Below are 23364 nucleotides of genomic sequence, written 5' to 3' on the forward strand. Positions count from 1 at the left end.
AAATAGTTCAAGTGTGCCTCTTAGTATACCCAATTCCATTTGGAATCATTTGGCAAAAGTAGAGTTTATAGACGTGTGAAAAACAATGGACATTTTCGAGCGCAGAGCTCCAAAATTAAAAGTCTCCTAACCTCAAAAGAGCTTTTACACAGTACGTGTACGTGTGTGCGCTAGTGATGTCCATATGTGTGTGCGACTGAAAGTGGTTGTGACTTTAACAGAAGAGGGGATCGCGAGGGGCGATCTGAAGGCAACGTGTTAGTGGAAAAACTGCTTTTGAAAAAAGGAGAAAATATCACCAAAAAAGCCGCCCAAAAAAGGTCACTTCGGAATCCTGACGATCTCGCCTCCGTTTCGATTGTTATCCAATAGGTAAAGTTATCACTAACTTCTTAAGTTGCCAGAAAAACACATGTAATTTGGCGAGAAAGTAACACGCTGTCAATTCAACACAAAAAAGAGTGAGTACCTGAGTGCTCCATGTGTGTGCGTGTTGTGTTGGCCTCAGTGTCTGTCTGTGTGTGTGGGGTAGGGGGGTGGTGCGGAGCAAGGGCGGGCCAGGTAACTTGTCCGGCGGACGTAAAAACCAGCGTTAAAAAAATATATTAAAAGTTACATGCATGCAGGCAGCGCGCGTTTTTATTTTGTTTCAAAATGCATAATCGTATGTTTAATAATTTATGCTCTTTGACGCATATTCTATGTTTTGATACCCTCGCATTAATAAAAATCTATTAAGGATTCGTCCTTTGGTCATCCGATATGGATCTAATTAAAAAATGACACATCACAATTTCCTCATGAGTTTAATATTAGTATGGCTGTTTAATAGATGTCATAAAGTTCGAAAATATTTAACTTAATGCGTTAATCATTATACCTAAATGATTTAAAACTTACTTTTAAACCGTAAAGTAAGCCAGTTATATCCTTACAAACATGTACATATATATGTATGTAAGCCATGTAGTTCCAAATACTTATGTATGTAGAGAAGTTTGCCTAAAAAAATCTTAAAGAAGACGGAAGGAGTAATATGCTGGTTAGGAAACAAAATGGGCTTCAATGCGTTTCACTAATAAGGGCATACAAAGAACCATAGGAATGTATGGAAGGGGTCTTCAAGGGGAGGAGGTGGAGCTGGAGCTGGGAGCCCAGCTATCGAAGTGTGTCAGCTATTGAATAATTTAGATTTATAATTTCGCAGTTAGGTATTTCGTATGTTTTGGGAATTCCTCACATATTTTTGCATACCAAAAAGCCAAGCCGCCGACTCAACTAATCCCAATCTCCCTTCTCCAAACACAGGCACTAGCAGCAACAACATCAGAGAAGCGCCCAAGATGAGCATGTCGTGGCATTTTTGAAGCATCGATCTTAGTTTGTTAGCCAGCTTTCTGTTCAAGTCACCGAGGTACCACAGTCTCCCTCCACTATTCCATCAGATTCAACTGCAGCTTCGAATCCCGAATCCAGACTACCTAATCCCAGCAAGAGCAGTCCATGATGCATATCAAAAGCCTGCCCCATGCGCATGCCGCTGCTACGGCGATGAGCAGTAACTGCGACATTGTCATAGTAGCTGCCCAGCCCCAAACCACCATAGCAAACAATAATAACAATGAGACGGTAACCCAGGCCACGCATCCGGCTCACATGGCGGCGGTTCAACAGCAGCAGCAGCAACAACAACAACAACAGCAGCAGCAGCAACATCATCAGCAGCAGCAACAGCAGTCGAGCGGACCACCCTCTGTGCCGCCGCCACCCACGGAACTCCCCTTGCCCTTCCAGATGCACTTAAGTGGGATCTCGGCGGAGGCGCATAGTGCCGCCCAAGCAGCGGCCATGGCCGCTGCTCAGGCTGCAGCAGCCCAAGCTGCTGCGGCGGAACAACAACAACCGCCGCCACCACCGCCACATCTGACGCACCTGACCACGCATAGTCCGACAACGATCCACAGTGAGCATTACCTGGCCAATGGACATAGCGAGCATCCCGGAGAGGGCAACGCTGCCGTTGGCGGAGGGGGAACTGTCCGCGAGCCGGAGAAACCTTTCCACTGCACCGTCTGCGATCGTCGCTTCCGACAGCTAAGCACACTGACCAACCACGTGAAGATCCATACTGGCGAGAAGCCCTACAAATGCAACGTTTGTGATAAGACCTTCCGTCAATCGTCGACGCTGACGAACCATCTGAAGATCCATACGGGCGAGAAGCCTTATAACTGCAACTTTTGTCCCAAGCATTTTCGACAGCTGAGCACGCTGGCCAACCATGTGAAGATCCACACGGGTGAGTGATGAAGTGTGCTATCCTACAATTTTGATCGAAACTAATCTGTGTCTTATTCTTCAGGTGAAAAGCCTTTTGAGTGCGTCATCTGCAAGAAGCAGTTCCGACAGTCCAGCACGCTCAACAACCACATAAAGATACACGTCATGGACAAAGTCTACGTTCCTGTTAAGATCAAAACAGAGGAGGATGAGGGGTGACTAGGACGAATGCCGTTGGCGGCACACCACCATCAGCAGCAGCAACACCAGCACCACCACCAACAGCAGCAGCATCAGCACCACCCGCCGCCTCCGTCCCAGCAGCAGCAGCATATCGACCAGCGTGGAGTCACCATAACCACGTTGCCCTCCGCCACGTCAGTGGCCCAGCATCACCAGCAGCACCAACACATTCAGGATGGCTCGCCACACCATCATTTTAATGTGGCCGCTCTAGGGGATTTATCCAGCGCTATGCAATTGGGCGCTGTGACGGCGGACGGGAGCTTTGTGACCATGGGTGGTGTTGTGGTGGGTCGCATCCAGCACACACGAGAGGAACTGCAGCAACTTGGAGTGATCAAGGTGGAGTCACCATCGAATGGTGGCACAACCACGACGTCAGCGGCGGCGGAAACGCAACGCGAGGGATGAGTCGATGAGCTGCTCCTCGAGTACATGCTCAAGGAGGAGAATGCGGATGAAGTGGACGAACAGGAGCAGGAGTCGGAAGTGGAAGCGAAAACAGAAGCGGATGTAGTGGAAATTCAGGAGCAGAAAGAGGAGCAGCGATCGAACCAGAAGTGAGCCATGTTTGGTGTGTACGCTTACGTTGTTGTTAGTTGTTTAATTGTAGCGAACATTGTTGTTGTTGTTAAGGTTTAAATGTGTGACTAAGAATTTACCAAGATGATTGTATAGCAAACGCTTCAAAAGTAGCTAAACGAAAGGCGCCAACACCAGCACCCAGAGCTCCCAAAAAAAGAACACGAACCGTAAACAGAAACAAATACTAAAATAATAGTAAAGCTAAACTAAAAACCAGATGAAAGACCTTAGCAGAGAGTTGTCTCTATAGCAGCGCACCCCATCTCACATTCACAACCCTCTCAGTTCCGGAAATAGATTAAATCCCTCTCTACTCACTTATAAAATAACCTAATCCTAACTAGAGTGAAATAATTTGCTAATAGCAAGAGCAAACTAAACCCGAAAAGCAAAAAGCCATTGCGTGTACGAAAAACTTAACTAAAATACTTCCCAAAGTGCAACCCGTTTCAGATTGTAAATTTTTGATCCGACTCACTTTTAAGTTGTTTAATTTAGCATTTAAAGCTTAAGAAAAATTGTTGTACAACTCAAAGTTGGTTACTTTTTTTCGCCATCTTGGAAGGGCGTGTTTTAGTCTGGGCTAACACAAATACAATTTGTTTATAAAATCAATAGCTGAATTATTTAACTTCGTAAACTTGTCAGCAAAACTTAAAAAATATCCTGAACAGAAAACGGCAAAGAAAAATATTCTAATAGTGTTAAGTGGTCGAAACTATCTAAATAGCTCTTAGTCCCTAGAGAGCCATAGTTTTTAAATCAGCGTTTTGTTAATTTTAATTGATTAGTCTTAGTAGTTTTAATTTCAGCATTGGCATAATTTGGAAACACAAAAGCTGTCACGCTAGCCTTCGTTTAAATATTAGTTAATGAAGTAAACACAAAGTAACGCTAATTAATTCATAACTAATTACGATTATGAGATAGGAAAGCAACAAGTTCTGTACAAAGCCCAACTCCAATTTGTATGTATAAAGCGAAAGCAGTGGCGTTAAGGAGAGAGTTTAACTAAATTGTAAACGAAAACCTTTTTAAAAGAGAAAATAATATTTTCTAAAAATACAACATGTGACTTTTTATGTTAGCCCTTTAATTTATGTATGTAACCCTTGGTTTCCTCACATCTCGACTGTCCTTTGTTTTCAATTGCCGGTCGCCTTTAAATACCTTTAAAAACTGCAGCAAGGGTCAAACCGAAAAGACTCCTGTAACAAGTTCCTATAGAATTCAAAGCGCAATAAACACGGAAGTCCCCAAATGTATACGAATCAATTGCAAGCCGGGAAGTGGAGACACATTCAAAGAAACCTAGCCTATATGGAATGAATATTAAATAAATGTTGATAAATGTGTAGTGTTAAAAAATTAAGGACAAGGCAGCAGAAACGAAAAACCGAAATCCCAACCTAGCAGAGCAATGATAAGAGCAACGCTTGAATCCGTACTATGTTTTTTCAAGGCACTGAATGCAGATCCTCACCAGGATCTAAGATCCCTAGGAAATTCGAAAGGTCGCTCTAAAATGAAAGCCTAATATTGGATGCAGATTGGATTCTGGTCTTTGCAACATCTGAGCTCTGCACCCAGCTTCTCTAACCCTCCCCAGCGTATGCATATACTTAATATATAAGTGACGTAGTGAGATTAGCATTTAAGCGCCTACTTTAATGATAGTTGAGTGTGTAAAAATGTAAACTGCAAAGAATTTAGACATACAATGAACAAAGACAAGACACGTTAGGCAAATCGAGATGGCAGAAGGATGAGGAACTGCAAAAAAACCAACAAGCAAAAGGCTTAAAAACAAATCGCGATAATATTATATAATTATACACATATATTTATTAATGTATGTATGTACATGCGCAGTAGCTGTATTTATATGTAAATGTGTACGTAATTGTGTATTTAGTTACAGCATAAATATATATTTGCAATGGAGAAATACAGAAACGGAATTTATGACAAATGGCAATGAATCAAATGTATTCTTATTTGAAACCATTTAGGTAAATACTAGTTAACTCAAAACAAAACAAAAACAAATTTTCCACTCACTAATGTTTTCTATAGGCTTAAAATAACTAAGTTTGAACTTTCGGTATGATATTTCTTAAACATAATTGAGCCTTAGATATATATTCATATTTGGGCACTCATATGCCTCCCACTACGGAGGAAGGCACAGAGTCTGCTGGAGGCATGGACTATTCATAGCCCAGAAAGTTGTTTATATAGGTTAACCACTCCGACACATCGACCTCCTTGTGAACTTTGTTTTGAAGAAGTTTTCGCAAAACGCTCATATGTCGCATATCCTCGCCATAGCGCACACATATCTCGGCCGTATCGATTCTGGCCACCGGCAGATTCACCTTTGGCCGACCTGTAATTACCTTGGTGTTCATGCGCTCCTTCCAGGTGTGTTCCTCCTCATCCAACGCATCCAGCCTGAACACCTTCGGCGCCTCGCGAACAACCCTTCCCACAGGACTGATCCTCACAGTCAAGGGCTGCACGAACTCCTTACTCTTTAGATACTTCCAGAAGCCTCCAAGATTTAACCACTTGTCGTAGTCTTTTAAGGCGCTAAGGAGTAATGCCAGGTAATCCTCACGAGACAACTGCTCGTCGTCGTCATCCTCAATCTCACTTTTCAAGTTGTACTTTATCCATTGACGCGCTCTGAATTCTCCGACCACTTTCTCCGGTCCAAAATGAGTTTTTTTGGGAAAGATAAAGAGTTTCAAAAAGTGGTCTGTGAACTCGAAGCGGAGATATGGGTGGTCCAACTGCGGAATAGTCTTTAGGTAGGTGGAAATCTTTTTGCGATTGTGTGATTTAAAAATCTTGAAGAACTCTTCGATGAGCAGACGGGTTTGGGATCCAAGACTTGGATATATCACAGCATTATCCTTGTACTTTAGATCGGCCGTGTTGCTTGCTTCGACGATAAGGGAAACAAGGCGCTAATAGAACTGAAATAGTTACATAAATCATCAAACCCAAAACATGACAAACCTACCTGGAGAATCCTCTGGCGTTCTGGGTACATGGACTTCGCCACTGCCTGTCCATACAGCCTCATAATTTGCTTAACGATGTCGGTGAGACGCGTTCCTGCTGACATTCCAAATACGATCCAGGCAAATGACCTGGAGTTCTCCTGAAACATCTCCGACTCAGACTGCCTCAACCTGTTATGATCCAGCCAGGAGAGGAACTCCATTTCCAAAACCCATGTGAGCATGTTCAGGACATCACAGACCCGTGCCAAGCGGACTGCGGGCGACATTCTCTTGAAGTCGTCCAAACAAAGCTTCCCACTCTGCCAGTCATACTGCTGTACATGTCGCAGAAAGACCGTTTCCTGTGACATATTCGCGTCCTCCTCTTCCGAAAAGTTAAACACAAACTTTTCATAGAATTTGGTGTTTTCACGTATCTCTTCATCGCTGCAATGCATTAGATTTTCCTCTAAAAGATCAATGTAAAACTGCAACTTCTGGGTAGAATCGGTTGAACGTGTTGCCCGCAAGGCGGGATTCGAGACACCCAGAAAACTCAAGTAGTAAGGACGCAGGGCTGTCCAGCACGGGGGAAAGGCGTCGACCAGAAGAAAGAAGATGCGTATAAGTTTGTTGTAGATGTCACCCAGCTCCTTTACGCTTATCTCTTTGGCAATTAGGATCTGCATAAGGAATTCATGATATTATTACAGTGTGGCACAATAGAAATAAGCAATCAACCATGGCCATATCTATTAGTCTGTCAAAGACTCCTTCGCCTGGGTAGACACCCTGCATCACCATCATCTCCAGAATGTCCAGGAATGTATCGTAGTGCTGGCCGTGCAACGTGGTTCGTAGCGCCTGCACGGCCGAAAAGTTTGGGCCATCCGGGAGCGCGGAGCACCGATGTCTTTGCGTGCACAGACTAGTATTGTAAAGACACCTGGAAACACATGCTCCCGGAAGACGATTCTCGCTTTTGATGTACAGATTTGAGATCAAGATACGCAGGTTAATCTTCCAGTCCCGTTTCTTGGGAGTAGGATTAGGCGGGGCAGGACATTCCATGGTCCTCTTGAGGCATCCCTTCCTCGCGAAAACCTCCTCCGGGGTCGCCTGAAGTTTGGCTCCTGACTCTAATATCGATTCACCATCTAATTTGGCATCTGATTTATCATTTGCTTTGGAAACCGCATCTGATCTGACAGAGACCATTTCTACGTCCGAATCCTGCGGTTGGTAAGGAACCGTCTGGTTAAACTCTAAACTATTGTCTAAGACAATTTCTGCGAAGTCCGTTGTGGAACTTATGATGGTATTTACGCTGTCTGAGTTCATTGCGAAATTCAATAATACTTCGCCGTTGGAACCCATTGCAATTCCGTCGGCTACTAACTGATCTTCAGGTTCTTTGGTTTCAGGATTATTTTTAACCTCTAGACTAGGACTAAGGTTATGGCGTTAATTGTGGTCGACATCAGAGCGTGTAAACAATATTTATGCTAGAATTTCAAAAGTATTAAAAACACAATTTGTGTTTCTTTGCAGGCGATAATTAAAGTGTGACCGTTGACAGACCGCCTTAATATACCCGAACGGTAGAACGGTAGAACAATCGCTACTAATGGGCTAAACGGCATTTTAACTTACGCGATAATATCGAAACTATGGGGAATAACCAAAATTCAAACTCTATTAAGTTCTCTGTTCAAATTTTCTATTAAAATGGTGTGTCCAGACGCAGTCTTATGATCTCTTCTGGGTATATCACACCACAGGCTTTAGAGTTGTTGGTATAATGGGTTATGCTTTCATTATTTGGGGGGCTATCAATTGGCACCAGGGAGATAATTTTCTAAGGTAATTTGTCTGTTTTTTAATTAATAATGTTGGGAAGAGTTGTTGCTTCTTATTCTATTCTTCTATTCTTATATATTTAAGCTAGAAAGTTAAAGTTATTCTATTTTTATTTTATTTTATTTTCTTTCTAAACATATTGTTATTACAGTCTAATCCTAATCTCTCAGGCTAAACAGTTTTCATTTATTCCTAGGCGATTTTCTATGGAGAGTATCTTGCTTTTGGCTGCAGATCGCAATATGTGATTCCAGGTCCTAAGCAAGAAGCGAAGCCCATCAAATGAGGCAAAGTGCTTTGTTCGTAAACTCCAGTGAAGAGATGAGACCATGGACCTTGAAGAAGATATCACAGAACATTATACATTTCAAGAGTTTTGATTAAATGCGACTTCTTTGCTTGGATTTTAGATTATATAGATCATTCAAAATCATCTAAAAAAACGACTTGAAAACTAAAAAAGACATGAACTCACCGTGAGCATAGACGGCCACATCGCCACCGCCGTGAGTCTCCTCGGTCATGGGCACTCCATGAGGATAGATGGCATCCGGTTTGGAAAAGTCCAGGTTACGGAGATCTACGCGCTCCACCACCCCGTCCGTCGATTTGTAGAATCTCTCGTAGGCCGGGCCGTTGGCATATGAGATGGCCGTGTAGGGCAGCTGGTCCACATTACTTAGCTCGGAATTGAGTCCTACTATGCTGTTGTTAACATCCGGATAGCCGCTGATCGTGACCGTGTGTCCGTGATCCGCACTCACCACGATTAAGGTGTCCCAGGGATTGGTGAGTTTTCGTGCCTTTCTCACTGCGTCCGAAAACTGGACGGTTTCATCCAGAGCCTTTTTGGCCTTGGTCTCATGATGGGCGTGATCGATTCGACCGCCTTCCACGAAAAGGAAATACCCGTTTGGATCTCTGGAAAGGACATTTATGGCCGCCGCCGTCATCTCGGGTAGCGTGGGTGTGTCTATGCTGTCGTCCATGTGGTACGCCAAGTGAGAGGCATTGAAGAGCCCCAGCAGGAAGTCAGTGTTCTGCGGATCATTGTTCAGGAGATCCGTTCGACTAAACACAACCCTGGCATTGCCTGGCTTTGTTTGTTGCCATTCCTCAATGAGGTTCCTATTATCCAACCGCTGGCCCTTGTTTCCGAACACATCGGTCGTGGTATTGGGCAGGAATTTAATGGTTCCACCGCCCATGACCACTCGCAGTCGCTTGCCCACCTCTCCGTCTATCAGTTGCTGGGCGATATCTGGACAGTTTCCCGGATTTTGACCCAACTTGGTCACGTCGTAGTCGCTCTCGAAATCGCGATTCGAGGTGTGCGCATAAACTCCGGCAGGACTGGCGTGGGTAACCCGAGTGGTGGTCACCAATCCGGCTGACTTGCCACCTTTGAGCGCCCAGGCGGCAATCGAAGAGAGCCTATTCTGCGGCAAGCGCGATCCCTTGCAGTCGTTCAACTCCACATCGGCGGTCACCCCGATGGTCAGATAGTTCGCCTTGATCCCCGACAGATAGGCCGACGCGGTGCAGGCGGAGTCAGCCACTTGTTTATTGACGCAATAGGTCTATAACGAAAGAAGGGGTTAATTACTTACTAGTTATTAACTAGTTATTTACTAAATTGACTAGCAGCTTATTGAGATATATATACGCACCTTTGACAGACCCACATAGTTGAATTTCTCGAACTCAAGACGATTCCGTTCGCCCACCACTCCACGCAGCTGTCCATCAAAGATCCTGCCTGCGGTTACCGTGGGAACGGACATACCATCGCCCAGGAAAAAGATTATATTCTTGGCACGATACTGGTTTGGTGGAGTGGATAGCTTATTGTAGAGCGTGCGCTGAGCGTCGTGGAACCAGAACTCCTTGCTCTTCAACTCGGAAATGGAGTCGAGGTCCCAGGATTGCTCTAAAAGTTATGCGATTTCAGCTTATTTATTTCATTACAAATTAAGAATTCATATTATTCAGATTATTTGAAGCCCTTTTTTGTTTTTAGCTGACATGCATATAGATTTCAAGTACAACCCCAAGAATTTATGAATTCCAAGCACATGTTTCGTTTTACAAAACAAAAGCACAGACGCAATTGCCATTGTTTTCCACTCCACTTTCGAATTATTCATTAAAAAGGGAAATTGCTTTCAGAAGAAAGCACATTTATAGAAGACCGAAAGATGCTTATGGAAATTAAGCATACAAATTAATTTAAAAAATTAATTTTATATCCACTTTCGTCAAAACAATCTCCTTAGGAAAAATTGGTGTTTGACAGCTCTGTTGGCGGGGTGTCAAATATTTAATTTAATTTACGAGTATTTTGCTGACGCCTTTTATACTCCGTTTAGCACTTGATTAATCAATTCTGCATATGTTTTGAGTTTGCTTTCGACCTGACACACTCTCACTCGTCTTTCATCTATTCATTTCGGGTCTTATGTGCCCGTTTCTGATCTCGGTCTTGACGTTACGCACCTGGCCCATATTTGTACTGGCTGCTACAGGCCGTGAGTTGGAGGGCAAGAGCCGTAAAGAACCGGAGAGCACGCATCGCACGGAATTTTGATGAACTAACTTTCGACTGGTCGGGGCGTTACGAAGTCTACGGATCAACTAAGCCGCATTTCGCAGTTGGAGGCTTATTTATACGAGCCCGGTAAGACATGGCCCGAAAATGCGAGTCGAATTACCAAAAAACACTAAGACAATAAATTAAAAACCGTCCCTGTATTAGTAAGCTTCTAAATACACTTACCAACCGGAATTTCGGGATGAAAGAAAGTCATTAATGCCCTTATTAAAATTATGCAGCCAGCACAGCTAGAATAAAATGTTGTTTTCCCAAAATCATGTTCCTTGCATAGATCATTTGCATAATATCTTGCACCGCAGTAGGAGATGATGTAATTAGTGGATGCATCGAAACAGCCTAATTCATTCTGAGATCTTAAGTTCATTAACCCTGCCAAACACCGGATACTGATAACAATCTCCAATACACTGATTTGTAACGTTAAATTTAATTAACTTGCTTTTGTTTTTATCAACGAGTTGCACTTATTTTGTCTACCAGTTATTTGGGTTTTTGATGAAATGTAATAATCTTCAATTTCATTTCTGCTAAACAGGTTTCAAATAGGCTGAGTTGTAAAATGCTAAATTTTAAGTTTTATATAACATTCTGGATGAGCAATATAATTTTTCAAAAGCATTTGGTATGTACATACATATTTATTGAATGGAAATAAAACTTCCTAAAATTGGGCTTATAAGTTTTTGTTGGGCATCACTGTTGGTCATTTTTATTTCTATACGAAATTTTCCTAATCTGAAATATTAATTTCGGAGAAAAAGGTGTAAAATAATAATTTATAATTTTGATTTGTAACATTAATCAGTTCATATTTGACACGTATCGATTTTCAGTAATAAATCTCAGGACTTATTTACATTTTTGAGACAAAGTATAGGGGGAAGAATATAATTAAAATGTAGTTTTATTTATCTGTTATTTGAATGGCGCGCCCAATATCGATATAATTTATGTGCTGTAAAGCGTAGCTAGGAAGTGATGCAAACCATCTGTGTGCCATTATCGCGCTATGGCACTTTTAGGGGTAAGTCGAAAGTGACTTTCTCACAAGTTGGCAGTTCCGTTCCAATTGTTGTAAAAACATAGCCAGAATTTCAATTTTGCGAACATTCCACCTACTTAAATCAACAAATTTTAGATTGCGATACGCGTAAAAAGTGCGAAGGAAATGATTTAAGATCAAGGTCACAGGCGAAGGTCACCAACGACAGCTAGGAGAACCACAAAAGGTGGGTGGCTGTGCAGCAAACAAAGGGAATGCGAAAGGCAAACATTCCGACAAACAGACAAACTAACAAACAAGCACGAATATAGAATATAGAATCAAGAACCTGGCTGAGACGCATAAAAGTGAATGTGATATAAGTGGGCCACGGGGCCGATTGTTTGTCTCTCCAGGAACAACTTGTCTCCAGTGATAACTCGAAGGTCACCAAAGTGTCTGCCTACGAAAGTATGGACTTGCAGCATATGGAGAATGGCCTAAGCGGCGGAGGAGGAGGAGGGGGCGGAGGAGGAGGCCTTAGCGAAATAGATTTCCAAAGGCTGGCCCAGATTATAGCCACCAGCATACAGAAGGTGCAGCAGAATGGTAAGTGGCGTCGAAGCACTTGCCAACTTTCGCCTATGACTAATCTAATTTTCTGTCTCTTTCGCAGTGTCTACGATGCAGCGCATGGTCAATCAACTGAACACGCCCCAGGATTCCCCGGAGCTCAAGAAACAGCTGTAAGATGATTATAATTACGATCTCTTGGTTTGGAATTTAAGCTATCCCCATAGATGAACCCATTGCAGAGATACATCGATCATTCATCTCTCATACAAATCATAAATTCTAAAGACCCAGTATAGATCTTTACTACGTGTTTACTTACAATGTGCTTATAACATCTCCTTAAGGCAATACAGTCTTTTAATGCATTTTGAGCACATCAACCGACCATATAAACCAACAGCACATTGTACAACATTGTTGTACACGAAATGTAGTCATGGATTTTGAAAACGTATCAGCCCAGTGTGATTCACAAATCAAATCATTGTTTAACGCACGATAAAAATAACAATCCTTACTCCACAGCCACCAAATAATGACCTACACCAACCAGCTCGTGACGGACACAAACAATCAAATCAACGAGGTGGACAAGTGTAAGGAGCGCCACCTGAAGATCCAGCGGGATAGGCTCGTGGACGAGTTCACCGCGGCACTGACCGCCTTCCAGGTTTGTTTTTGTTCTCGCAGATAAGCAAATGGCTTTGTGAGTCATGCTGATTGTTTATCATTGGTATTTTTAGGCTGTCCAGCGCAAGACGGCGGACATAGAGAAGACGGCGTTGCGCCAGGCGCGCGGAGATAGCTACAACATCGCCCGTCCACCTGGCTCATCGCGTACCGGCAGCTCCAACAGTAGCACCAGCCAGCAGGACAACAACTCCTTCTTTGAGGACAACTTCTTCAACCGCAAATCAAACCAGCAACAGCTGCAGACTCAGATGGAGGAGCAGGTGGACCTGCAGGCCCTCGAGGAACAGGAGCAGGTCATACGGGAGTTGGAGAACAACATCGTGGGCGTGAACGAGATATACAAAAAGCTTGGCGCCCTAGTTTACGAACAGGGACTGACGGTGGACTCCATCGAGTCGCAGGTGGAACAGACTAGCATTTTTGTCTCGCAGGGCACGGAAAATCTGCGCAAGGCGAGCTCTTACAGGGTAAGTGTCGCCCCAACAAGGGTTTCCTTAAATAATTTAAATATTTTGTTTTTCAGAACAAAGTGCGCAAGAAGAAGCTGATTTTGGTGGGCATCCTGAGCGCCGTGCTGCTGGCCATCATCTTGATACTCGTTTTTCAGTTAAAGAACTAGAGCCTTCCGGCCAATCCGAATCATTCAAACCAAACTAGTAAATTGTTGTGAAAAGACAAGAGTTGCCGCATGCAGGCCCCTAAACCCCGTAATTCCCCACCCAATCCTTTGGACCTTAGGCGAGATTGTGGCTTTAATCCTTAATCCAACTTCCAATACTGGCTGAAATCGAAAACTGCGACTCGTAGACGAAGATTTAGTGTTTCGAGGAGTATTCACCGGCACGTGCATCTGTTATATTTGCTTTAAAAAAATTTTATATTTTATGTGTACTACTTTTATTATTACGCACCCTGTATATTGATTATTAGTATTGATAAACCACTGTTGGCTTCAAATTCTAATTATGTTCCGAAACTCATTCGCCAGCGCTTTGTATTGTATTGAGGCAGAGGAAGCCATACACATGTACGAAAAATGAAATAATAAACATGAAAATCGATCCTGCGTGCGTTGAAAACACTTGGAGCACTTCATTTAGGGCCCGACCTGAATGAATCAATGAATGGAACTCGCCAGCTCTTCTGGGCATTCGGAGAAGTGCATGGTCATCGACTCCTCCTTGGCTTAGCGATCATTAAGATTTCGTGTTGGCCATTGTTACGCATGCTTTAGCGGCTTAGGAGCTCCCATCCCCCGACTCCCAACCCGATCTCGATCCCAATACATTGGTACCAATCCGACTGGGTGTTCAGCGCTATCTGCTGGCACATTAATGCCACAACAGACCTGGATGCGGTGGACCCACTTCAGCTTGCTGCATCGTTGAGGTGTGTCAGCCGGGGCTAAAGGGTTTCCTCGTCGCCGGACCCCATCTTCTTCCACATTTGAAATTCCAGCTCCGCTGGCCTGCATACAAATTGAGTTTAAATTTTTTGCCAATTCACTGACATTGATAGTTCGTTTGGGCATCATTTGTGTGGTGGCTTCTTATCCACTTGTTGGCATCGAGTGGTTTTCTCGCATGCATTTAAGTGCAGCTCATTTCCTTCTCGAACTCGCCCCGGGGCTCGCCAAGAATCATTTCCCGCCAAGTCATCCAGTTATTTCTGGCCCAAGTCGATTCGGATCTCTGCCCTGTGGTTCGCTGGGTATATTGAATCATTCAGGAGAGTGGATTAGGTTTTTCAAAGGGGAAAAATTGTGTTATTTTCAAACTAGACGATAAGTAATTACTATTATTATTCTGGTAATGATATATAATATATTTTGCAATATTCACTGACACATAATATTTTCATATTAATAATTCTGCTTTTCAGATATATTTGCAGGCAAATTTTATTAAAATCGTGGCCATTATTAAGTTTAATTTTGAAAATATTTCTGAGTTCGCAGAGTATCTGAAAATGACCCTGTGGGAATTCTTACCCATTTTCTGGTTGTTTCTTTTGGGCCGCTTGGCTGTCAGTGGCTGTCCAAATACGTCACCGAGCTGCCTGACCAATTCGACTGGGAATTATTTATTACTCTTCCGTGGGGCCAAGGGTTAGGCCCCGATCGTTGCACGGCCATCACGGCCTAATCAAATCGATTATGACTACATGCGGCACTTGGCAGGTTGGCCAGTGGACAAACCGGGACCAAATCCCGACCCGGGGCCTTGGGTCACGTTGCGAGCTCGAGTGGCGGAGGTGTTGGAAATTAACAGAAACTATGCACACCCACATGGCCCGTGGAATCCCAGCAGGTAGTCAGCCCGGCTTTCTTGGCCAAGAGGCTGCTGTTTGCATAGGCCGGAGTCGCTAAACATGGAACCATGACAATATTGACATCTTCGGTGGTCGTCGGCCACAGCCACCGAATCGCATTTGCAAAGTTATTTTGTCCAAATAAATCCAGCCTCCGTCTTTGGTGATTTTCCCAACATAATAACACAAGCCGCATGTTTTGACTTTGGATGGCAGTGAAACGTAGAATGGCCAGTGGAAATTCCGGAACTTGCTAAGCGGTGGATTGACTTACCAACTTGCTAGCCAGAATTTTGGAATTTCTGGTCCTGGGAAAATTGCAGTTTAGAGGGGAAAACTGTGAAATGGCAATCGCGCATCTTCCGGCATCTAAACCCCGATAATCCCTGCACATTTCGCACGTTGCTTTGCGATCAGTTCCCTTCTACGCACATATAACTCTGATGATTGTAGCAATGATGAGGTTGTTGTGCGTGGTGGATAAACATCCGGTTTATGGCATTTCCCAAATCAATAAACTTATTATTATCCCATTTCCAACGCTACCAACGCTACCACGCCCCCCATTTTATTTGGAAAAATTCTTAATTAAGCGTTCTTATGAATGGAAGACGTAGTGCCTTGATTCTTCTGCTCTTACAGCATCTTAAGTGGAATTACTTGCCGTGGAGGGCTGTAAATCTTTTGAATTTTTATTAAAAACAAAAATGCCAAATCAAAAGTTTCGTTTGATTGCTCCGTTTTCACCTGTTTAGGGGGCGGCGGGGGGTTGCAGCACCTGATGCCCAACACTTTCGACAGTTTTATTAATGAAATTCGCAGAAAAAGTTTCCCACAGATGTGCTGCCTCTCTTTTTCACTCGCTATGGTTTTCCACCATTTCAGTTTTTCCCTCATACAGAGCAAAAAATAATTCATCTTAATAAAAAGGCATAATATACATGCATAAGTTAAGGTGTTCAGAAATCAAATTTTGTATATAACTAACATAGCTATGCGCCTTTCAATTAAACTCTCCACTTTATTGCATATAAAATAAGTGAATATAGTAAGTAAGACTAAATATGCAAAATATTTTTCTGTGTAGCTGCGAATTTATGAGCTGTTTAAGAAGGCCAGCTCCCCTTGGCGCAGCAAGACCGCCAAGCCCCCCCTTTCTCCATCTGCTGCGCACACTTCTAAACAAATTGGGTGTCAAAAAGTGCGCACATTTCAAAAGATTTAACCGATTGGCAGGCACCGCTCGCTGCTCTTTGATCTCAGCCGCCCCAAACGGCAGACGCCGCCGGTGCCCGTTTATGGGGTTGCCACTGTGGCAGCACAGTGGAGCCTGCTGCCGCCGCTCGCTCAGTGGCAAGTGCCCCACCGGAGCACAGTGGGCAGTACGCCTTATGCCATATTAGATTTGGGTTTGGGTACTCCAAATATCAGACAATATCATTGGGTCAATACAATATCTATCTCTTATCGTTTACAGAACTTGTCTATAATAAGCACTTGACTTTATACCAACCACTCAGATGGGATTCAGGAGAACTACTTTAACGAACAGTAGGATTTGGTAAAACCGCGCTAGAAGATATTTAAATATATCATCAACAAATCGTAATCATTTCATATCATATATCATCATGCCATAAGGCTTTATAGCATGTTAAATAGGGAATTAACACATCTATTTCCCTTACAAGTTTTCCAGATAATGATATAGGATTTCACTTTGCGCTAAAAAATCGATTATATGAACCAATTTCAGTTGCAGTTATGTATAGGACCCACTGTAAAGTTTTAGATACTCTGCTCTTCGCTCAATATAAACACGCTCGACTATATCTTTTATCTGATTCACTTCGTACACACACACCACGCGCCCCTCGAACTGTGTGAAAAAAAGCGTCAACACAGCAAGAAGATAGCGAAAATGAACAATTTTCCGAGCCAGGGGCGCCCAGGCTGTTTTTTATAAAAATTTGAAGGGATCTGGGAGGGCCCCATGCCACTGCCACCGGCGGGACTGGGATTACGACTACAAAGAGATCGTCCATCGATTCGGGTGCATCCCGAAATCGGAATAGCATTCGCAACTGTAACGGAGTATTGAGACATGTGAGGCCGCAGGCCGGGATTAGAGTCAGTCGGTCGACGGAGGATGGCATACGGATGATGTAGTCGATATATAGGGTCGTGTGGGGATGCCAGTGCCACCGTGCTCGAGCTCCGTCATCCCATTGTGTGCGAATTATGCGAGGATTCGGGGAAGGTGTCTCTAATGCGTCGTGGATGGAGTATCGACCTTTTGTGGCCCATTTGCCGATGCTCTCTTGTGTAATTGTTTGTTTACGAATTGGCAACAAAGGCCAGACAAAAGGCCACGGCCAGGGCGAATTTCGTAGTTCACTGGGTTCAACCACGTACCAAAAAAAAAACCATAAAAAAATGTTTCGAAAGCTGCAATAACAAAATGATCATCATCGGATGATCAGCCTCATCTCCAAGCGTCTACTCCAGATATATATCTCAATTTTTCGGGGCCCCGATAGCTGTCAAATTATTTCTGGTTGGCTCGTTGATCGTTTTTTGATTGTTTCTTTTTCCAAAACGCCTTGTTTTTCTTCCTTTTCGCTTTTTCGCTGGCGTTTTCCACCCCGACTAATTGTGGCTGACATTAATGTCACTCCGTATTAAATATAGCCCATCGCCGATTTGGAGGCCTTCTGCTCCGGCCGCCTGCTCCATTTCATATTCGGGAGTAAGGGCCGTGACTTAAGAGGGGACCCCACCACCCATCCATATAGGATCTCTGCGGATCGGGGGTACGTTTTCCTCAACGCAACGTGTTGACAGCAAGTGACAGACACATTCATTAGGCGGAATGATTCATATTCGATGACGGGAGGGTTGCCGTGGGCGTGGAAGTGGAAGTGATCCGACAAATGGCAGACTAATTTGAGGAGCATTAGCCCAAGTGATTTAGGGCTTCGATTGGCTGTTAGTTGGGCTCCATTCATAAGATGGATCGGTGGGATTTGGCCAGGCATGTTGTTACCTGATTTGGGATAATTTATGAACCTCAATTGATTAATGCATCAGCAATTGCATACTTAGATATCTTACAAAACTATAATTGTTATCTATTTCAGGATAATCAAATAGATATTTTTGTGATATAATTATAGAGTCATTTCGATCATGTTCCTACATTTCAGATGATCGTATGCCACCCACGTCATTATTCAGCACAATCCATCGACTTTCCATTGCCCAATAAAATCCAACTTGACTCACTTTCTGATTACTCGAATTTGTGTGGGGCGCAATTCTGGGAATCTTTTCCATTATCGAGCGAATGGCAAACGGTCAAACCAATTATGGATTACGTCCTCAAGTCCATATGCGCGAATAATATTTACACAGAAAATATTGCCGGGCGGGGACTCCAGGGTCCCATGGCTCCGGAGGGATTTCGAGCGGTCGTGGGGAAGTCACCACCCATCGTCATTCCATGCGGCATTTGTATTTCGCAATTTCGCATTTCGCATGCAAGCCGTGGGCGCAGCTTGGACACGAAATGGGCGCGGCCAAGTAGCCGCCGGTTGCTTGGCCAAAAAGGGCGACAATGCGAAAAATTGTGCAATCGATTGGAGGGAAGGCCGAGGCGAAAAACCTCGGAAGTGGGATGCGGATGTGGCTGGATGTGGAGATTGGATCTGGATCCCGGCCATATGTTAAATCAAAGAGCAAATCAGGAGTGGGTCTGCGCCGCTCGCCCGCCTGTATCCATATATCCTGATTGTTTTTTATCCATAACAAGCCGCAGGCCACAATTTATAATAGACTCCCACATGCGAGTGCGGAGGAGTTTCTGTGCTTGGGTATCGCATCCATGGCTCACAGGTGCCGGAGTTCACAAGCCAAGCTGTCTTTTCTGTGGATATTTCTGTGGAAATTCAATGGAATTTCGGAACGGGCATTCCCAAAAAATAGTGAATAGGGAACTACTGCCCCATCTGCGCACAGTAAATTATACAACATACAAACCTGTCCCACTGCCGACTTAGAGCACGATTCAAATTCAAGTGTCATGCTATTTTTGGGCGAGCACACACACACAAAATTTGTCGCCGGGCTTCCTCAAGTGGCCACCAGACCAAGACCAAGACCCAATTCCAATTCCGATTCCTTCACTCATTTTCCAATCGAAAACCCAGCCCAAGTCGCTCCAGACTGCCGGGCGACATGATTGTGGACGTCATGCCCTAGCCCTCATCTCACTATTTGCTCATGTTACATCTCCTCCAGCCGATCGGACCCAGACCAAGGCCCTAACATTGTCTGGGCAGTGGAACAGTGGTTCGGCGCATGGTGAACAGTGCAGGATGTCTCTAACTAATCATAGCCAGAATATCGAATATTCACAGAATGAAACACGCTAACTTCATTATCATTCAGCTGAGTGAGTAAAAGATTTGTAACTATAAGTTTTGAATATTTGTCATAATATTTCTTTATAATGTTTAATGTTCGTGAACCACTGTACTTGAACTGCCCCTGGTGGCTTCTTTTATCGCTCGAGCTGAAGACCAGATTGGATGATCTTGGGCCAGCTCCTCGCACTTAATTGTTGGTCATGCACTGACGCTGCATTTATTTATGGTTTTCTTAATGAGTCTCATATTTATTACACAGTGGACGGGCGGACTGACGGACGGCACGGGCAAAGTCATCCATATCCATATCCACATCCACAACGATATCCATTTTGGGTCAGGGGAAATACGTGTCGCATTTCATTAACGGGCTCCCTAGGAACTGGCAACTGGGATGTCCCATCGAAGGCAAGAGTTCGTAAAACATATCGAGTGTAATTCGAATATGCACTTGAAATTGCATGGAAATTATTTTTCGCGTTGGACTTAACACTTATTCCGGTCGGAAATGACCGTACTTGGATGCGGTCGGTATCGGATTTGAATGGGCTCGGGTCATTCGGGTATATTTGTTTTGTGACTTTCTTTCGCTGCAGTCCTCGAGAAGAAACGGGCAAGTGGGTGTGTCAGAGCCCAAGATCGATTTTCCGGCTTCAACGGATTTTATTTGGCGCATAACCCAATTACAGATGCGTCAACTTGTGGCTACCCAGATAATCCTCAACGGCAGGGCACGCAAACAGCTTCTCTTCGAGGTCTATAATCTAGAAGCCACGGGCGTCTGCTGGGAGTCAATCCATCGCACAATCAATTAAAACGTAGCTTTCGCCACAAGTGGCGAAGTCCTCCCACACCTTTGAGCTTGAGCCCACCCTTTTGAGCCAGCTCCGAAGTACTGAATTGCCGCTGGGCCAAAACTGATAACATTGTAACATTGAATTTTCTGCATATAAATGAATTAATTTTCTGCCGACGCATTCTCGAAGCTATGCGGCTCTGTCTCCGGCTGTGACTCCGGTCTTTGTCCTGCCTCCGTATCAGCAGACTGGCACTCCCCATCCCAAGTCCTTCCAGGCTACAGGCATTGTGTACCGGGCTAATTTCCATAAACCCCCCTTCTTTCGAGTCGGAAGAGCCGAAAAAGTCGCAACGCCATTGTTATGCTAAAGTTTCGGCCTGCGAATTGCGAAAGGGGTTGCTAAGTCTTGGCCACGCTCGAAAACCTGCTGCTGGGGGTAGGATAACCACCGGGAGCAGACCACTGGGCTCGAGTGGGAATCCGCTAAAAAACTGAGCTAGCCAGCGGCCCGGAGAGGATAAGCTCACCACCAAACCAAATTGTTGCACAAATGTCTTTCGTGGAATCCCGGCCAAATGGAAGAGCAGCATAATGGACAAGAAAGGAGCAGCCCGTGTAAGCATTTTAAATGTCGGGGCTGTAGCGCCCCTGAAACCTGCCTTCTTCTATGGATAAACACGGAAAGAAATAATTGAACATTTTCGGATGTAGTAAGAAAGTGTAAGTAATATGGAATGATTGTGGCTTTAATCAATAAATATATTTTTTGGCAAATACTGAAGTTAAAATTTTAAATGAATCGAATTTGGCACACATTTATTTCTGCCGGTGTATAGATATCGGGCAGCTATGCTGCCATTATCCCAGGAACCTAATCGCGCGTGAGTAAGGAGAGGATCGATCTTTCTCCGGCTGAGCTGCTTAGGTTATTGTGCAGTGTTGCCTGCAATTGCCTGTGAAATTGCAATGAAATGCGAATGGCATTAGGCCCGAAACAGTAGCAACTGCGGAAAACCGTGGAAACTGGGGAAAGACCAGGGGAAGATCTACGCCCCGGCAGTCCTGTCAATCAAAATAGATCGCTTACGGATGAAATCCGAGGGACGGGGCAGTGCGTGTAAGGTGTTCGCTGTCAGATTTTCTCCAAAAAGAATCGCCATAAATTTTATACGCTTCTCGAAACTTTATTTTATGGCTGTGCCAACAATGGCCAAAACCCAAAACGAGCTGTGAGAGAAGAAAAAGTAAAATAGAGAAATTACCAGCAGTTTGGAACGCCGTTAATTTACGAGATATACTCCCCATGGTTTCCCAGTTCTATTTGGTCCATTTCGTGTATACAAATCGGTGGAGTGCAGAGATCGGATCGGAGCATTGGTTCTTGGACTGGCCGGAGGCTTCCATTCGAGTGAATTTGAAATAAAACACACTGCACCTAGTAGATGCCTTGGGGGAGGGGTGGTGCAAAGTGGGCAGGGTCGGATTAAGGGGTTTCCCCCATAACTTCATTTGCTCGATTTTTTAAGATTTATTAATGGGTAGTAACTAAGCTGGTATCCATAAATTAAAGGCGATTGTGATATGATGCCTTGTACAATAATATTATAATAGAGCGATCAAATCCTAATAAGACACAGCTCTTTCTCCTTAAATAAAAGAGGCGCCACAAAATCCCCCTTAAGGCACTTCCATGTCCCATCGGACAAAAGTTTGTAAGGTCCCTCGATCTGCAGTCTCCAGCATCTCTGCGGCATCCCCAGATGCCAGCGACATGCCACAAATGGACTGTGGACTCCCCTCTGGAATCTTGCTCCCCAATCCCCATCCCGACCCCGATCCATTCGATCCATCCATCTCTGCATAGATAGTGACAGCAGAAGACCCCAAAACTCCCGGGGAAAGCCTCGCGACCCGGACATGTGTCAAATCAGCGCGTTAAATGTTTGTGGAGCATTTAAAAAATATTTTCATGTAATTTGGTAAACTAATTGTTGCTCCTGCCGCTGATGATGCGCTGGTGTTATTGTTGTTTTGACAATAAGGCATTTGTAGCTTTTCAGCGCTGAGAGAGCGACGTGATTCGACTTTGATTGACTCGGGCTGACAGACGTTCCGACTGCGAGTTGTACTCGTACCATAGTTCCAGTTCGAGGCACTTTTCCTGTGTGCTGCGCATCGGGGTTTTCCGGCATTCATCGGCCCTGTTGCATTATGTTCGACATCGACATGTAATTGATATATTGGCTGCAGGCGCTCCACCAGCGATCCACCAACGATCCACCCACTCTCCCAAACAGATGTTTTGCATGCTAATGTTTGTTTACTTAGTATTGTTTTTAAACTAATGCCGATGCTTCGGTCTGGGATTGTCGATCCGATGCGGTTTTCCATCTGCCGAGGGGGAAAATTCTTAATTGGTTGGATATTGGAGAGCAATTAAGAGCTGAACAAGGTATTGGCTAGGGTGTATCTTTGGAGTAATAATGGAACTTGTAATTGGCCGATCATTCCCGATAAAAGATTTTTAAAATGTTAAAGATATGAATGGATACCCACGATAACTCCTCATGATTATTGAACAAGTAAATATAAGTTCTTCAAATACATATAAGTAAAACGGACATTTTCACCCATTTTCTGACTTCATCCGGGAAAACTACTTGCTTCCACATTCTTCCGACTCCTTCATCCGCTGCAATCACTAAAAAATTCTATAGAAAATGCATAAAATCTTAAGCACGGTTTGTATACACAAATTTGTTTGCTAGTAATTAACAAATTTAGGGGAAACAATATCATTAATCCTCGACAATATAAAATCAGAGTTTATTTCCAACAATAATACAAACATTTAATGCCCTGCGATTCCGAAACCCCGTTGTCGTAGGGCTTCCCCTGCCCATTCCTCAAAATTTTCCATCCTTCCATCCGCTCTATATATCAAATCTGTAATAAGTGCTGAGTGCAGGGGGGTGGAAAAGTGC

At 43.9% G+C, this 23364-nt stretch overlaps 4 protein-coding genes across 6 annotated transcripts; 2 read left to right on the forward strand and 2 right to left on the reverse strand.

Moving 5' to 3' along the window:
• Positions 1 to 125: 125 nt before the first annotated feature.
• On the forward strand, positions 126 to 4375 carry LOC6616444 (adult enhancer factor 1). Its single transcript, XM_002040769.2, is given in 3 exon segments — positions 126 to 372; positions 1309 to 2299; positions 2363 to 4375. Coding segments are annotated over 2 exon segments (1368 nt in total). The 5' UTR covers positions 126 to 372; positions 1309 to 1503; the 3' UTR covers positions 2935 to 4375.
• A 555-nt stretch (positions 4376 to 4930) lies between these two features.
• Positions 4931 to 7693, reverse strand: LOC116801097. Of its 2 annotated transcripts, none has more exons than XM_032718711.1 (3): positions 6861 to 7691; positions 6137 to 6802; positions 4931 to 6080 (listed from the first exon to the last, which is right to left on the reverse strand). In XM_032718711.1, exons 1-3 carry the CDS (start codon positions 7494 to 7496, stop codon positions 5319 to 5321), a joined length of 2064 nt encoding a protein of 687 aa, XP_032574602.1. In that variant the 5' UTR covers positions 7497 to 7691; the 3' UTR covers positions 4931 to 5318. The 2 variants fall into 2 exon arrangements, with proteins under 2 accessions (XP_032574602.1, XP_032574603.1); XM_032718712.1 differs by having other exon boundaries at positions 6000 to 6089; positions 6861 to 7693.
• A 378-nt stretch (positions 7694 to 8071) lies between these two features.
• Positions 8072 to 10595, reverse strand: LOC6616446 (alkaline phosphatase). The gene is made up of 4 exons (XM_002040771.2): positions 10476 to 10595; positions 9650 to 9909; positions 8455 to 9559; positions 8072 to 8314 (listed from the first exon to the last, which is right to left on the reverse strand). Exons 1-4 carry the CDS (start codon positions 10549 to 10551, stop codon positions 8184 to 8186), a joined length of 1572 nt encoding a protein of 523 aa, XP_002040807.1. The 5' UTR covers positions 10552 to 10595; the 3' UTR covers positions 8072 to 8183.
• A 1042-nt stretch (positions 10596 to 11637) lies between these two features.
• LOC6616447 (syntaxin-7) lies at positions 11638 to 13905 on the forward strand. 2 transcript variants are annotated; one of them, XM_032718824.1, is made up of 6 exons: positions 11638 to 11822; positions 11992 to 12184; positions 12252 to 12321; positions 12677 to 12821; positions 12895 to 13311; positions 13368 to 13905. In XM_032718824.1, the coding sequence occupies exons 2-6, from the start codon at positions 12049 to 12051 to the stop codon at positions 13461 to 13463; spliced, it is 864 nt and encodes a 287-aa protein (XP_032574715.1). In that variant the 5' UTR covers positions 11638 to 11822; positions 11992 to 12048; the 3' UTR covers positions 13464 to 13905. The 2 variants fall into 2 exon arrangements, with proteins under 2 accessions (XP_032574715.1, XP_002040808.1); XM_002040772.2 differs by having other exon boundaries at positions 11638 to 12184.
• Positions 13906 to 23364: the final 9459 nt, after the last annotated feature.

Source organism: Drosophila sechellia, chromosome 3L (genome assembly GCF_004382195.2).
Source record: "Drosophila sechellia strain sech25 chromosome 3L, ASM438219v1, whole genome shotgun sequence".
Lineage (NCBI taxonomy): Eukaryota > Metazoa > Arthropoda > Insecta > Diptera > Drosophilidae > Drosophila > Drosophila sechellia.

Excerpts from the sequence above, each read along its gene's own strand:
- LOC6616446 (XM_002040771.2), bottom strand. The coding sequence starts at position 10,551 with ATGCGTGCTCTCCGGTTCTTTACGGCTCTTGCCCTCCAACTCACGGCC. Across the intron at positions 9,910-10,475 it reads CCAGTACAAATATGGGCCAG|AGCAATCCTGGGACCTCGAC; the intron begins GTGCGTAACGTC and ends CATAACTTTTAG. Across the intron at positions 8,315-8,454 it reads TGTGGCCGTCTATGCTCACG|GTCCATGGTCTCATCTCTTC; the intron begins GTGAGTTCATGT and ends ATCTTCTTCAAG.
- LOC116801097 (XM_032718711.1), bottom strand. The coding sequence starts at position 7,496 with ATGGGTTCCAACGGCGAAGTATTATTGAATTTCGCAATGAACTCAGAC. Across the intron at positions 6,803-6,860 it reads GACTAATAGATATGGCCATG|ATCCTAATTGCCAAAGAGAT; the intron begins GTTGATTGCTTA and ends TTCCTTATGCAG. Across the intron at positions 6,081-6,136 it reads AACGCCAGAGGATTCTCCAG|CGCCTTGTTTCCCTTATCGT; the intron begins GTAGGTTTGTCA and ends CAGTTCTATTAG.
- LOC6616447 (XM_002040772.2), top strand. The coding sequence starts at position 12,049 with ATGGACTTGCAGCATATGGAGAATGGCCTAAGCGGCGGAGGAGGAGGA. Across the intron at positions 12,185-12,251 it reads ACAGAAGGTGCAGCAGAATG|TGTCTACGATGCAGCGCATG; the intron begins GTAAGTGGCGTC and ends TCTCTTTCGCAG. Across the intron at positions 12,322-12,676 it reads CCGGAGCTCAAGAAACAGCT|CCACCAAATAATGACCTACA; the intron begins GTAAGATGATTA and ends CTTACTCCACAG.